The 13,550-nt window shown below is 40.4% G+C and overlaps 1 protein-coding gene across 7 annotated transcripts in view; it reads right to left on the bottom strand.

Moving 5' to 3' along the window:
* Nucleotides 1-13,550, bottom strand: part of ANO5 (anoctamin 5) — a 321,868-nt gene that overhangs the window by 244,168 nt on the left and 64,150 nt on the right. For 3 of the 7 annotated variants that reach the window (XM_069221939.1, XM_069221940.1, XM_069221943.1), the window contains exon 2: nucleotides 5,329-5,373. The exons of the other annotated variants lie outside the window; for them this stretch is intronic. In XM_069221939.1, the coding sequence (XP_069078040.1) occupies nucleotides 5,329-5,373 (45 nt within the window). The remainder of the gene's footprint in view (nucleotides 1-5,328; nucleotides 5,374-13,550) is intronic. 7 annotated transcript variants of the gene reach the window in all.

The raw sequence follows: 13,550 nt of genomic DNA, 5'->3' as shown, positions 1-13,550 counted from the left end.
TCTAAGGTATTATTTCCTGCAAGAAAAGTGATTGCTACATATGTACAATGAATGACGCCACTGCTTCCTTGTTAACGGAAAGCATTCAGAAAGAGTTGAGAGAAAATTACAAAAAGCATATTTTACATAGCATTTAATTATTAGGTTACATGCCTATCTTTATTTGGGTTAGATTGTTCATAAGAGAATTCATACCCTTTTGCTTAATTCAAGGTAGCCTCTCAATGAAATGACTAATGCAAGCAACAACACACAAACCTCTATCCCTGTAGGTAGTTTATGGCACCTAATGACTAGCCTCACAGAATGATTAGATTCCACTTTTTTCATAACTGATGTAATGGTATGCTACTGTGTCATTTTCTATCAGGTTCTGTTGCTCTGCATATACAACAAGTGTAAAATTAATCAAGTTTCAAAAAATCATTTTAGGTAAATCAAGTTAAAAATCTGAACGTGTTCCCTTCTGCCAAGCAGTAAAAGAAAAGCAGAGACAAATGTGGCATTTTCCAACATATATCATTTGTACAGGACTGAATTTGCAGGAAGAGGGTAATAAAACTCATTAATTTTGCTTTGCGGCTGAAGCCTGCTAACCAGTCACAAGTGTTTTGTCAATAGGATAGTACCTTTATTTTTAAATTGCTGCAACAGTCACTCCTATAGGACAATGGTTTGTGCAGAACGCCTCTGTTCAGCTCCCCAGAGAAAAAACATAGAACGTATGACTAAGGGGTATTAGTGCTATCTACTTTTAAACAGGGGCGGCTCTTCTGCTGTGGTGGAGGAGCATCGCCTCCCCCCGCCGCCTGCAGCAGCAACTGCAAAACGTTTACTGTAAAAACATAATAGACTATGTTTACTATGTTTATTATTATTTTTTACTACAAAAGGGGCGGGGCCACCGGCGTGACAGAACTGAGGCGGAGTACACGGTACTCGTCCTGAGTGCGCATGTTTGTTTGGCCGGCTGTCTCGGGCTGGCCAAACATACGTACACAGTAGGCTCTGTTCAACCTGGCAACAGAGTGCCGGATTGGCGAGAGCAGGCAGAGTCTCCCACTCTGCCTCGGAGCGCCTAGCCAGGGCGCTTCATCCAATCCTACCACTGGCCATAGGACTGGACGCAGGGCAGGCTGGGAGCCTGAGACTGTCCCTGCAGATTAGGAGAAGTTTAGAGGTGGCAAAGCAAAACAGGTAAGTTTTTTTTTTTTTTTTTACATTTATTTATTTTTTGGTCGCACTCCCATTCCCTCCTCATTACATCCCCCCCAGGGCCGCCCGACCCTTCTCCCTCCCGGGAGCTACGACTGCTTTTAAAACCCATTATCTAATTTTAGATTCAATGTTTTACTAGGAGCCGGTCACCTCATATTTCAAATATAATGGTTCATAATTTGTAACACTTGATTGTGCAATACTACTGCAACCAAATCTGAAGTGTATAGATAACCCAATTAAAAGACACGTGGTGAAAGCAGAAGCCTGTTACTAAGTACTCAATATGAAATATTCTGTTGGTGTTCTGCTTGAGCATAGCCACAGGGCATTCCGATGTCATACACATTTCTGTGCTTGATTACCCTCATATCATACTTTGCAATAACCTTGCTCTTCAGCTGCTGCAATAAATGATTGGTCACGCCATGCCCAGAATGGCAGAGATAAGTATCTAGTGCTTGCAAAAAAAGGCAGAGGTGCCAGAAAAGAATCAATTTCACCTTTCTCTATTCAGAACAGTGTCCCTGAAGACTCTCGAGCTGTGAAAAGCAGGAGGCCTAGTTCATAGGGAAGACCTTGAACGTATGAGGTAGGATTCAGGAAGACAAGTATTGCAGTTGGAAACAGGGGATGGTTCTGCACAAGTGAGACCACAATTTACCACAATGGGTATTTGCTACATAGAACTCTGGTACAGTTTTGCTGCCATAAATAATACGCAAGAGAGGAAGCTTAGTACACTGCTAAAAGAAACTGTTAGTGGGAAGCCTGTCAAATTCTGCTATGATGGGCCAGATCTTGATCTCCTGCTGGCACACATGGCAAAAAGAGGGTACAGGTTTTATCTGTGAAGCCATCTTCACCATGTGGAACTTCCCTCATGAGGCAGCAGCATGCAAGTGGCGTTGAAAAAGAGAAGATGAGGCCTACCTTGAATAATTACATTTGGACAGCTGGGGCTTTTTATTTTGCAGAACTGCAAGCTGAGTTGTTGGCTCATATACAACGGAAATTACAAATGGCGGTCTGAGGAGCTACTCCTGAAGATCTGTCTACCTTTCTACTAGGTACCAGAGCTTGTTGAAAAACGTTGCATTTTGTGTAAAGCATCCACTGGACGACAGGAGGCAATCTGGAAACTCACCGCGAAAAGATGTAACCTCTATAGCCTCATCTGTTTTGGTTTCCATTCAGAGCTCCTTTTTTTGCATGAATCTGAGGCCACAGTGGGACCTCCCAATCAATGAATGTATACTAGCAAACAAAAACAAACTTTGTGCACCTATGTGCAAAGGAGGGATACAACGTTATTACAGAAAAGGGGGACAGGTAAGGCAAACTTAATACTTGAAAGTACGCATCTACTGCAGACTGAAACAAAATAAAAATGTAATGACTCTACCTGAGCTATGCGCCTGTAACAAAACTATCTCCACTGAAAGAAATCAGTTCTTAAGATTGCAATACCTACACAGGTGCCTTATCAACAGAGGAGGATACAGGTACTTACTAAATGTGACATTACAACATGTCCCAAATCTGACATTTATGAAGGTCATAGGCAAGTGTACTGTCTGTTTTTAGTGCTCACTTATAAGTAAGATGGAGTGTGCCTGTCCATTTCTACATGTTTACAGGACAACGGTAGCAACAGTAAGCATTTTATGAACTATTGAGTCTTATTATCTTCATACTTATTCCAACCAGAACTCATCTTTAAGGAACACGATGAAATCACAACAAATATGCACACTTTACACGGGTACAGTTACAAACATAAAGCAGCAGCTAGAGATGCCACAGTTACAGCCCCTAAGTGCTCAATTACCAAGTGACCTACAGTTTTATGCAAGGAGTAAAAACATTGTGCCCATATGTGTGCACAGCGAGGAATTTAGTAATTATTTTAGACATGCTTTGTTTAGATGGCTTGATTTAATACAGAGGGATTGTATTAATAAGACTGAAAAAGCCCTACACAAATTTCTGGAATTTGGATCCGGGCTATGAAGAGCCTTGCACTTTCAATGTAATGTCCTAATATGTAGGAAGGAATGTGCACCTTTAGTGCAAAACTGAATATTGCAAGCACGTATATTCCATAGCCACTTTCGTTACATGCCACCAGGCACAACCATCAGCTTTTAGAGAACACCACAAGACAAGAATCAGTAAAAGGACAAAGGCTCTGCTTATTTATATTTGTCCGCAGAGCTATTAGCATTACCAATGCTGTTATTAAAGCATAACTATTAGTTTAGTTTTCTAATATGGCCAACACATTGCTTTTGACATCACAGCTATCTTGAAATGATAAAGTAATGATAAAGCATTGCAAAAAGCAAGAGAAAATGGTGTCCATGCATGTACGCTCAAGGACAGCTATCTTTAAATGTTTTGGCATACTTTTATCATTGTTTGGTGTTCCGGTGCCAGCAGAATGCGTTTGGAATGGAATGAGAAATGAACACTCAGGGAAGTCACCCTGCTTTACAGAGCATGCCCCAGCAGTGTAGCGGGGGTGGAGGGAGATGTGATTTGGAGCGACCATTCAGGGGGGCCCCCATTGAGCCCATTCTGCTGGGGCCCGATCATTATGTGTTACGCCACTGTGCATGTGTTCAAGTGCTATGTACTCACATAAGTAAAGCAAAAAATAATTTTACCAAAAAACAGAAGACATACTGACTCAGCCACACTCATACCACTACTTTTGTAGCAGATGTGGATTTTGTGCACAAGCAAATTGCCCACATTCGCAGTGCACTGCCCCGGGTTGGTGTGGGCATAAACAAACTGTTAATGATAGTTTATTGGCCAATGGATGACCAATGCCAACCAAAAAGCCCCTTTATCCACGTAGCTATAGATTATTTTTTGGGAATAATGAATATTCTGTAAGACAAATAAAGCCATCTCCAAACCCTACCTCAAATGAATAAAACAAGAAGAACTAGATCACAGATGTTGGTAGCTTGAGTGGAAGTTAACAAGTTCCTGGCTCTGCAACATAGATTATCGTCCTTAAGAGTACTTCCACTGCCCTTGCTCGGCTGCATTGCTTTTCAACGGCCTTTGCTTTTAGAAGGCTCTTTTTTGCACAGGTTCGAGCAGCGGCAGGTAAATTTGAGTTTGAAAGGAAAATAGTAGGTTAGCCACACAGTGGCCAAGCTGCAATGACTAATCTTTGATGCAGATCAAAGTGCTGTGTCTGGCCCATCGTGCCAATCTCTCTCTCGCTCTACCTCCCTTAAATACTAGGGAGTGAAACTCTGGAATTATCCACCAATGACATATCAACGTGTGGAAGATCATCTGAATCTCTGGAAATTCCTGATAAACACTTCAAGATAAATGTGACAAAGGAAATTAGACCTAATTAACATGGAGAAACTACGCAGTGATCTTATTCATAGCTTAGTAGTAAATGGGTTCATCCAGTTAAAACAAACTTAACTTTTGCATCAGGATTCTGATAAGTAAAATGACAAGTAATGTGCAGGTAAGTTAACCTGATCGTAGATGTTAAACAGGGCTATTGAGAAAATACCTTTACTAATTTCAGTTGTAATGCAGCTGATGCATAGGAAACCAAACTGGTGTTCTGACAAACTAGTGGGATCCTGAAAACTGGATTTAGACATTGTATGCTGCTTAAATGAACTGAATGTTTGCAAATATTTTGATAGAGCTTATCAGACATTTGCCCGAAGCTCTTATGGAACCCGACTGAGGCTGGGCCTGACAGTGCCAAACCATCAGCACAAATGTATATTTCTCTTCACCCTTTCAATAATCACCACGGCCTATAACTGCATTGTTTTGTGATAAATGAAAATCGAAATCAAAATGTGTACATGGGCATAATATATAGACTGAATCTCCTGAATCCAATGATCATTGATTATTCTCCAAACCCAGCTTCGTGAACGGTGAAAGGGTTACCCCTTTTCTTGCTTTACTCTCTGGCAAAATGTGGCATCTCAAGCACATAAAGCGGAAAATATCCCTACACCAAAGTGAAACACAGAGACTACCTACCAACAAACACAAACTGAACAATGAAGGACAGGAGTACAGACAGTTAGGTGGGGGTTAGTACGGTACCTGGAGAACTGGGTGTTCTTATTCTGGTGAGAACTGCAATATCATCTTTAAGGAAAAAAGAGCATGTTAAGAAATTAAATGTTATATGTCACATACATTCTAAATACAATAGTCCAGTCACAACTTGGATTATAAAAAAAACATCTAGCCAGCAAGGTCAGGTGCTGTCAGGCACAAGGTAAGTGCATATACACCCAAGAGAAAACCGAAATAGAATGTAATGCAGAATCTATATGCATGTTGGAAATGCAGAAATGAAGTTAAAATGTTGTACATAATGAGAAAAACTCCAAATGTTTTACTCCAAATTTCCATGAGTAAGCCTCCAGATTACATTAAAGTAAAAATTGTTCTGTAGGTTACGTATTTGTATAAAGCTCTTCTTGCTGCACTTTCCTCAAAATGTGCGAAAAAACACCTATGTAAACAAAAGGGGAGGAATCACACAAATGAATAGCATTATCAGTTCTTCAGCACTTGCTTCAGCAGTTCTTCAGCACTTATCAACCCAGAGGTTTCTCTTAATTGAGGGCTACTTAATATCTTTAAGATTGTATCATTCTAAAGTGCTTAGGGAGCAATCCCTCATATAAGATGTTGGCGAGGGTTTCACTTCAATGGCAAGATGGGGCGAGGGGGTTGAAGGGCTGCATGGGAAACGCAATATATGGCAACTGCTTTAGTTAGACGGGAGAAGAGTAAACTCCATAAAAGCTTCCATTTACCATATTCCTTTTCACAAGTGCTGTGAAAAAGATTTCAATAGTTAGCCAAGAGTACATATTGAGAGGCAGCTCAAGCCAGAGTGTCTTAATGCTATTCGTACTGAAAACACATCTAAAAAACAGGGTAAATAAAGTAAACAAACATCCAAAGTACTAAACGTATCAACCTCAAAAGGAAGAAAGGGAGAACTGATCTTGCTGTGACTAAAACTTACAACCTGCAGCTCATAGCAAAATTCACCAGTGAACATTAGATCACTGAGCAATTCTGGAGCTCGTTCTAAAGGGCACTTGTAATTAAGACAAAATTTCTCTTAAGCGGTCCCACTTCCTGTGGGACCTTTACCTGGGCTTTATTTGCTCAAGCCTAGTTGCCTGTTGCAGAGCTCCCAGCTCCTGGAGAGAACAAACAACATAGAGGAAGGATATGTTGTCGGGAACTAAGACAAAGTGAGCTCTCTTCCCACTTCCTATCCTTCCTGCTTCCACTTGACCACATGACACCATGTAGGACACTTTCAGCAGCTAAAAATCAGATGGACTCGAGTATGCTGGTAATGTAAGCACAGAATGTCTAACAGCTTCTAGTGGGTCTTCAAAACGAGGTGAATTCTTCACAAGGGGGCCGGCTCAGCTGAGCCTAGAATCATTCATTTTCAGATTCTGACTTGCAATAATTATCTACATAGGGGTGCCGATCATGTCTCTGGACAATGGATTAGCCAACGCAAGGTTTTTCCACTACTCAGGTGTATCTTACTATGATTCATTTACATTTTTCTTTGCGCTGTATCATGCACACCCTCACAGCGATAGTTATGAAATCCTGGCAAGGTCCTATCTCAATGTACTTTCAATAAAAGCAGAGACAACAACATTGCTCATTATAAGCCAATGACCCCCTCTCACACTGGCATGAAGGCGTGTCAGCTAATGTACTCCGATCCTGACCCAAATCAGAAAGGGGCGATTGCTACTACTGAGGTGGCAGCCTGCATTAGTGACCAATTGTAGAATCCATAAATTCTCAAATAAACTACATGCACGGTGAACCTGCAACAGAGGTTGCCAGTCCCACAAAACAACATTAGTGGATAAATCTAGGTCTAATATAGGTCACGACATATCGACTATGTAATATTCTGCACGACTGCATGCAAAAACAAGTATTATTGCAATATTTAAATTGAGCTTGTTTTAGAATTTTAACTAAAAATCAGGAAGAAACGATAAACAAATGCTATTCTTTAAAAAAAAATCACATCTGTGCCCATCCAAATGAACTGCGATGTGAAACAGGAGGAACGTGCAGCGTTTAAAAATAGAAAACAAAGACCAAGAAAAGAAAAGTAAACTCTGTGCCCACAACGTAAAGAATCTGCCGAATCAGAGCTCTTGAGTCACTGAGAAGTTAGTCAGCTGAGACGTTCATATGAATGCGAAGCATGATGACAGGAAACACTTTCTGTGGTTAAAAGCATGGGCGTGGTCACATGGCACTGTGGCTTGAAGGTATAAATATACGCGTAAAGTTTTCAACAAACCACAAACATTGCAAAACACTTACGGCCAGATGTATCAAAGGGTTTTACCCATTCTGTGTCAATGGGAAAATGCTTTGGTACATATGGCCCTTAGAGACATAACCCTCTGTATCTAAATGGACTTTCCTACAGCCCCACAACATCAGCTTACCTCTTCGTTACTAAAGTTTACCCCAGATAAATTTATACAGTTAAAAATGTTTAAAAATGTGTTCTTTTTGTCAGATTAGCTGCAATGGTGCAGAGTTCACTGATAAGATCATGACTCAAAACATGTAGTTTTTAAATTCTCCCCTCAAAGTGTCTATATTGGGCCAGACACAACTGGAGACCTCTGAACTACACCGTTGTCGGTCAACTTGTAGCTTACAAACTAGCAAACTGCATCCAAAGTGCCTCTTAAGGCCATTCCATGCAATTCAGTGGAATTTAAAGCAGGCGATAACATATTGAGGCCCATAGTATGGGGCAGTGGTAAATATCTATGGGGTATTCATTCTTGCACATTCACACACTTTTGGAGACGAGCCAAGAAGGACAGAGCAGAAGCATGTTAACTGTTTAAGTCACAATTTCATCCGCTTTGGACAACCCCATTTTGTAAGATGATGAAGACACTCGTTGAAAAAAAAAAAAAAGAGTAACAAGTCAGTGTTATGAGTGAACGAGGCACTCATGTGCAACAAACTGACTAGATGGCTGAACAGGTTAAGCATTTACTACAGACATCTGATGTGGTCTGCAGGACAGAAGAAGTACTCTTGGTATGGCCGACTCGGCCTTACCTCCTTCTGTTGTCAATAAACTCAGCCCTAATAAATTGAGAAATAGTCCTGCTGGTTATTTGCAGCTTTCGTATCACTACATAAAATATATTACCGTTCCGTATACAATTAAAAAACGCATGCATTCTCATTCCCGTTGAAATAGATTTATTTGAAATAGAGATAGTTCTAAAATATTCTGCATTTCGGTACTCCACCACAACAAACAATAAGAAGGGTTGATAGTCATGGCAAGGAATTTAGAAAGAAGCCAGCAGCTGTAGAGCTCTTTGTTAAACACAAAATTAGAGCCAGGTTACATGGCACTATTATTTACAAAAGCTGATCAAATTTCCCTCCCAAGATCTCTTCTGTTCAATGAATGGAAATTGGACAGGAGAAATTTTGTTTGAAAAGAATAAAACGTATAACTTATTTTAACAAACTTCACGCTTTGAGCTTGGGGACAAAGCAGCCTCTGCAATGTAGAGTCCAAAACTGTGTTTTAGATAAATCCAATGTGAACTTTATGTCAATGGCTAGATTTAGCGGTCTTTCAGGCGATAGAGTAGTTGCCACTGACTTGAACACTAGCACATTTTTATATACAGATGCACTTCATACATTTCTATACCCAGCCCTGGTATCCATCCAAAAATATTCAGAGGAGAAACGCTGGGAGAGGAAGGCTAGCAACATAAGGAGAAAAGGGAGAGTGGTAGATTAGGAGAATTTAGTGCTGGAGAAAGGGAAAAGTGTAGGGAGAGTGTGATGAGGAGGAAGATCATTGTATAGAGGGCAACAGAGGAAGACAAGAGGAATAGGGAAAAGAGAGGAAAAGGCACACGGAGAGGCTGCCACAGAAGAGCTGGAGAGAAAGATCGGAAAAGAGAGCGCAGAACAAGGAAAATAACTAAGGTTTGAAGGCTTCATAGAGCAAACCTGCATATATTTATGTGACGTGGAATACCTCTTTAATGGAAAGCAGGACTGGGTTATACTAATCTATACATTTGGATTTCCTGTGTTAAAGATCAATGTATTGTTTTGTCAAAGGCACAAAGGTTTAAGACAAAGTCAGAACCACAGTAGCAACACCTTTTGTTTTTATTAAATCCCTGTTATCATCGATTTTCTTTTCATATTGCTTTAGACACAAGGCATTAATGCTTTATCAATGTCCACTGCCCTGACAGTCACTTAATCAATACATAACCACTCACAAAACAGTAGTCACAGAAGTCTGACGTGAAAGGAAAGGGATGAATAGAATAATCAGTGGATGACCCTAATTTTTGGAAGGAGGATTGGTTAAGCACATACACTATGTGTCATGGATGTTCATATTCCTTCTCCTTTCAGTGGGGCATGCTTTCTCTTAGACAATCTCAAAGCAAAGATGGACCAGTGAATATGGAGCCAGAGTAAGATGGTTTGTATTCTTATCCGGCACACTCTCGGAAACCCAGAAAGGATAGTTTCTGATACATCAGGAAAGTATGTGCACTATTGTATCTAAGGTGCATACAAACTAGCCCTGTGCTTCTTTGAATCAAAGAGGCATTTTCCTACATCTCTAGGACTGAAGGAGAGAGGAAGACGAATATGCATTATGTGGCAGATACTGTGCTTGCTCTCTTACTTTCCACAACCAGAGGATGGCTTAAGGTACCCAACACTCATTAAGACAGAGCTTTGTGGAGGTGAACCACTCACAGGCTTTCATCTTTCTTTGGCCTGGTGTGGGTTGGAAAGCAGTCAGTCCCAATCAACCATTCCCAAGGGAGCATTTTTACTGACAGTCCGTGACAAAACAGGGAGATTTGGGGGTTGGTGCACATTTCCAAGGTGTTCTCACATGTCAACTTGGGAGGCAGATCATTTGATGCACACAGGCACATCCAATCACGCAGAACGATCGAGTGCAAATAGTGTAGTGAATAATTGTTAAAGGGGGGAACATGAACAAGGTCCTCACTACCACAAGGGTCCATATCACCCTAGATTGTTTAAAATAATGAACATATAAGTTTGCTGCACGCCAAGAACAGCGCAAGCCCAGAACACAAAGTACAGAAGTCCTGAAGATCTATCAGTGTTCATAGTCACTTAATATTTTATTATTATTATCATATAACTCAACAGTCTTTTGGTCTGTCTGAGGAAGTAGCATAAGTTTTACACAACCTCCATGATAATGGCTTCATTGTATTTGTTTATATATATAGAACAACAACCAACACCCATTTTGTCCTCTTTCGAAGCATTTTTCAAGGCTGCAAAGTCATAAGAAGAAATTGTCAAATACTATGTGATGTTATGACTTGTAGAAAAACATGCAACAATCGCCAGAGTACAACTGGACATGCATGTGTGGTGCCAAGTTGTTAGAATAGTTTTACACTGGACGTCAATATATCCAACGCCCAATGAAAAGAACTGGCAGACATTGTTTCAGTCACCACCAATGAAAAGATCCAATAACGCTAAACATGGTGCGTGTAGCAGATCAAATCTTAAAGGTAAGCTAAAGACGATTTCATGTTTTTTGAAGAGAAATTGTGTTGTCAGACAGGCTACCAGGTGCAGAGCAGGAGTGGGATGGACGTCCATGGGTGATGAAGGTAGGTTCACAATCAGTCAGAAAAACACTACAAACCCACGGGTCACTGTTCCTTCTGAAGGTGGGAGGCTAAATTTCCTATCAAATGGTGCTACTGTAGAGGCAAATGACACTGTTGAGACAGACTACCTTACCAAATAAGAGGACATAATTCATAGGATAATTAATAATACCAAGACACAACTTTGATTACGCAAAAAAACACGGATGAAGGAAGACAATAACCATTTGTAACTACAAAAGTACAATTCTTTTGATATAGGGCTTTAGCATACGTGTCCCATAATGGGGCTAAACCATAAAATCCAGAAACGTACAGAGCGTGGAAGTAGAGTTTTGTCTGCTATCAGGTTGAAGGAAACAGCTTGAACTGCATGTTAAATTTACCCGAGGGAAGTCAGATAAAAGCTGTGGCACAGGCGATGATTAAAACCATGTATGGCAACCAGCCGTTTCCTATCCTATCTTTAAAAACTAAAAAGGAAAATAGAGCAAAGGAAAACGCAAGAGAGGGTGACTGCTAAAAATAGCAAGGCCTAGATGAACTGCTGCAATAGTTTGTCATCGGTGACAATGCAGCATTCATTTGCAGTTAAGGGCCAATGGGCTTAATAGGCGCAGATGTATTCAGTTCTACACACAACCTACATTTGTTTGCAATAAAGGTCACTTCTACTGAATCCATCTCCACCACCCCTAGCAAATCACCCCAATACCTGAAGTCAGTTGCCAATAAACACCAAAGTCAAAGGCATTCTCCAGGGTTGGACTGGGGCAAATAAATAGGCCAGAGCACCAAAATAACAGTGGTTCCCTTTAGTGAATCAAATAGCTAACAAAGTGGTCCACATTAGCAAATCAGACAAATGTTATACCTATAAAGACATGTATGTGTATTTTGCAAGGTATTTAAGACTGCATGCATTTGTGCTTGCTGCAGACAATATTTATAGTTATATCAAGGGAATAAGCAGTAATAAAAACTGGCCCACCAGGACAAATCGGGCCCACAGACAACTGAAAAATCGGCTCATTCACTGACTTGTCAGACCAGCACATCGGACACTGCCTGATTGCCTCATAGGCCAGTCCAACCCTGGCCTTCTCTAATCCCTAGAAAGATCTTAAAAAATGAAATATCTGTATGGAGAACATATCCATTAGAAGAGTACAGCATTTATAGGCCTACAATGTGAGTCTTATGAATCTGAAAGCAGAAGAAAATATTTCACAACATAATTCTCATCTCACCCGGCTTTGGATGGTGTCACCAAACCTGGTGCAGTCTTTCACCCGCAGTGCTGCAACACACTGTGGCCAAAGCTGAGACAGTCAACAAAAGCAGCACTGAACAAGCTGGCCTCCAAAAAGACCGTCCTTTGGGTACCTCTTTATATTCTGTATAGAACTGATGTTAAATGTTAGCCCATGTATGGTAGTCAGTTTAACATTGTGCAACCATAACGTGAGCCAGACTTCGAACTAGTAACTAATGATGGTTTAACTCACTGACCTACTGTTTCAGTATCACAAATAAATTGATAAACCTTCACAGCTAGAAGAGTGCATATCAGAGCCCATTCATAAAAAAAGTTAATATTTCTTAGATATTCCATCGCCGTTGAATACATTGTTATACAGTGTAAGGATTCAAAAACATAGCTGAGAGGCAACATAATGTCATACTAGTGTTATAAATAAACACATAAATACATAAGCAAATAAAAAAAAAAATTATCAAGGGAGCCTCCAAACGAACATGTCAGTGTCCCCTGCCAAGGGCGAGAGGTCTGTCATCAAAAGGAGTTTAGTGAATACCCATGCATGTATAGGTAACAATCTGAATAGAAGGATCTATGTGAAAACCGAATATATTTACAATGGCACTGACATCAAAGTATTACGTCTCCAGAGATGCATGTGTGCCTCGCATAATAAATCTGTGCAACACAGCAAACAAATGACAAACACCAGCAGGAGGAACTGTGTCTTCGTTTGATGAAAATAAGGCAGGAAAAGGTCTTGTAAATTTCCTTCTCATGTGTACTGCATCATTAACTACACATAACTATGTCAGGCTGCATAGTGCAATGTACAGCGGACACCGTTTGCTACCTTCAGAATGAAGATCGACTGTCCCCCCTCCCCATCAATGTTGACAGAACCTCAAGGATACTTATGCAGTGAAAGCAATCAAGTCAGGCTGACAAGGCACTGTCTTAAGCACGCTGTGCACTAAAACAGAAGGAACATGTTCAACTAGACGTATAACAAAAGTACAGTAAAACTTAAATCCACATTGTTCAATTATCTGGATGGGAGTTTATTTAATCAGCACAAGGTCCAGCGAGGTATAATATGTTCTTGCTAACATTTCTTATAATCAGGCTAGGATTGTTTTACATAACAAACCCAAGTGTGACTGACACCTGGCATAGGATTACTCAAAGTAGTCTCTTAAATTAATTTCTAAAAGGAGGGCAACATGATTCTATTGGCTGGGGAAAAGGTCACAAGAAATCATTGAAGCTGAAGCCTCAAATCATCATTCAATGGTAAACTTACC

Source organism: Pleurodeles waltl, chromosome 3_1 (genome assembly GCF_031143425.1).
Source record: "Pleurodeles waltl isolate 20211129_DDA chromosome 3_1, aPleWal1.hap1.20221129, whole genome shotgun sequence".
In the NCBI taxonomy this organism is placed as follows: Eukaryota; Metazoa; Chordata; class Amphibia; order Caudata; family Salamandridae; genus Pleurodeles; species Pleurodeles waltl.
Note: the sequence above shows the minus strand (reverse complement) of the source record. Positions and strands in the feature narration are given on the sequence as shown.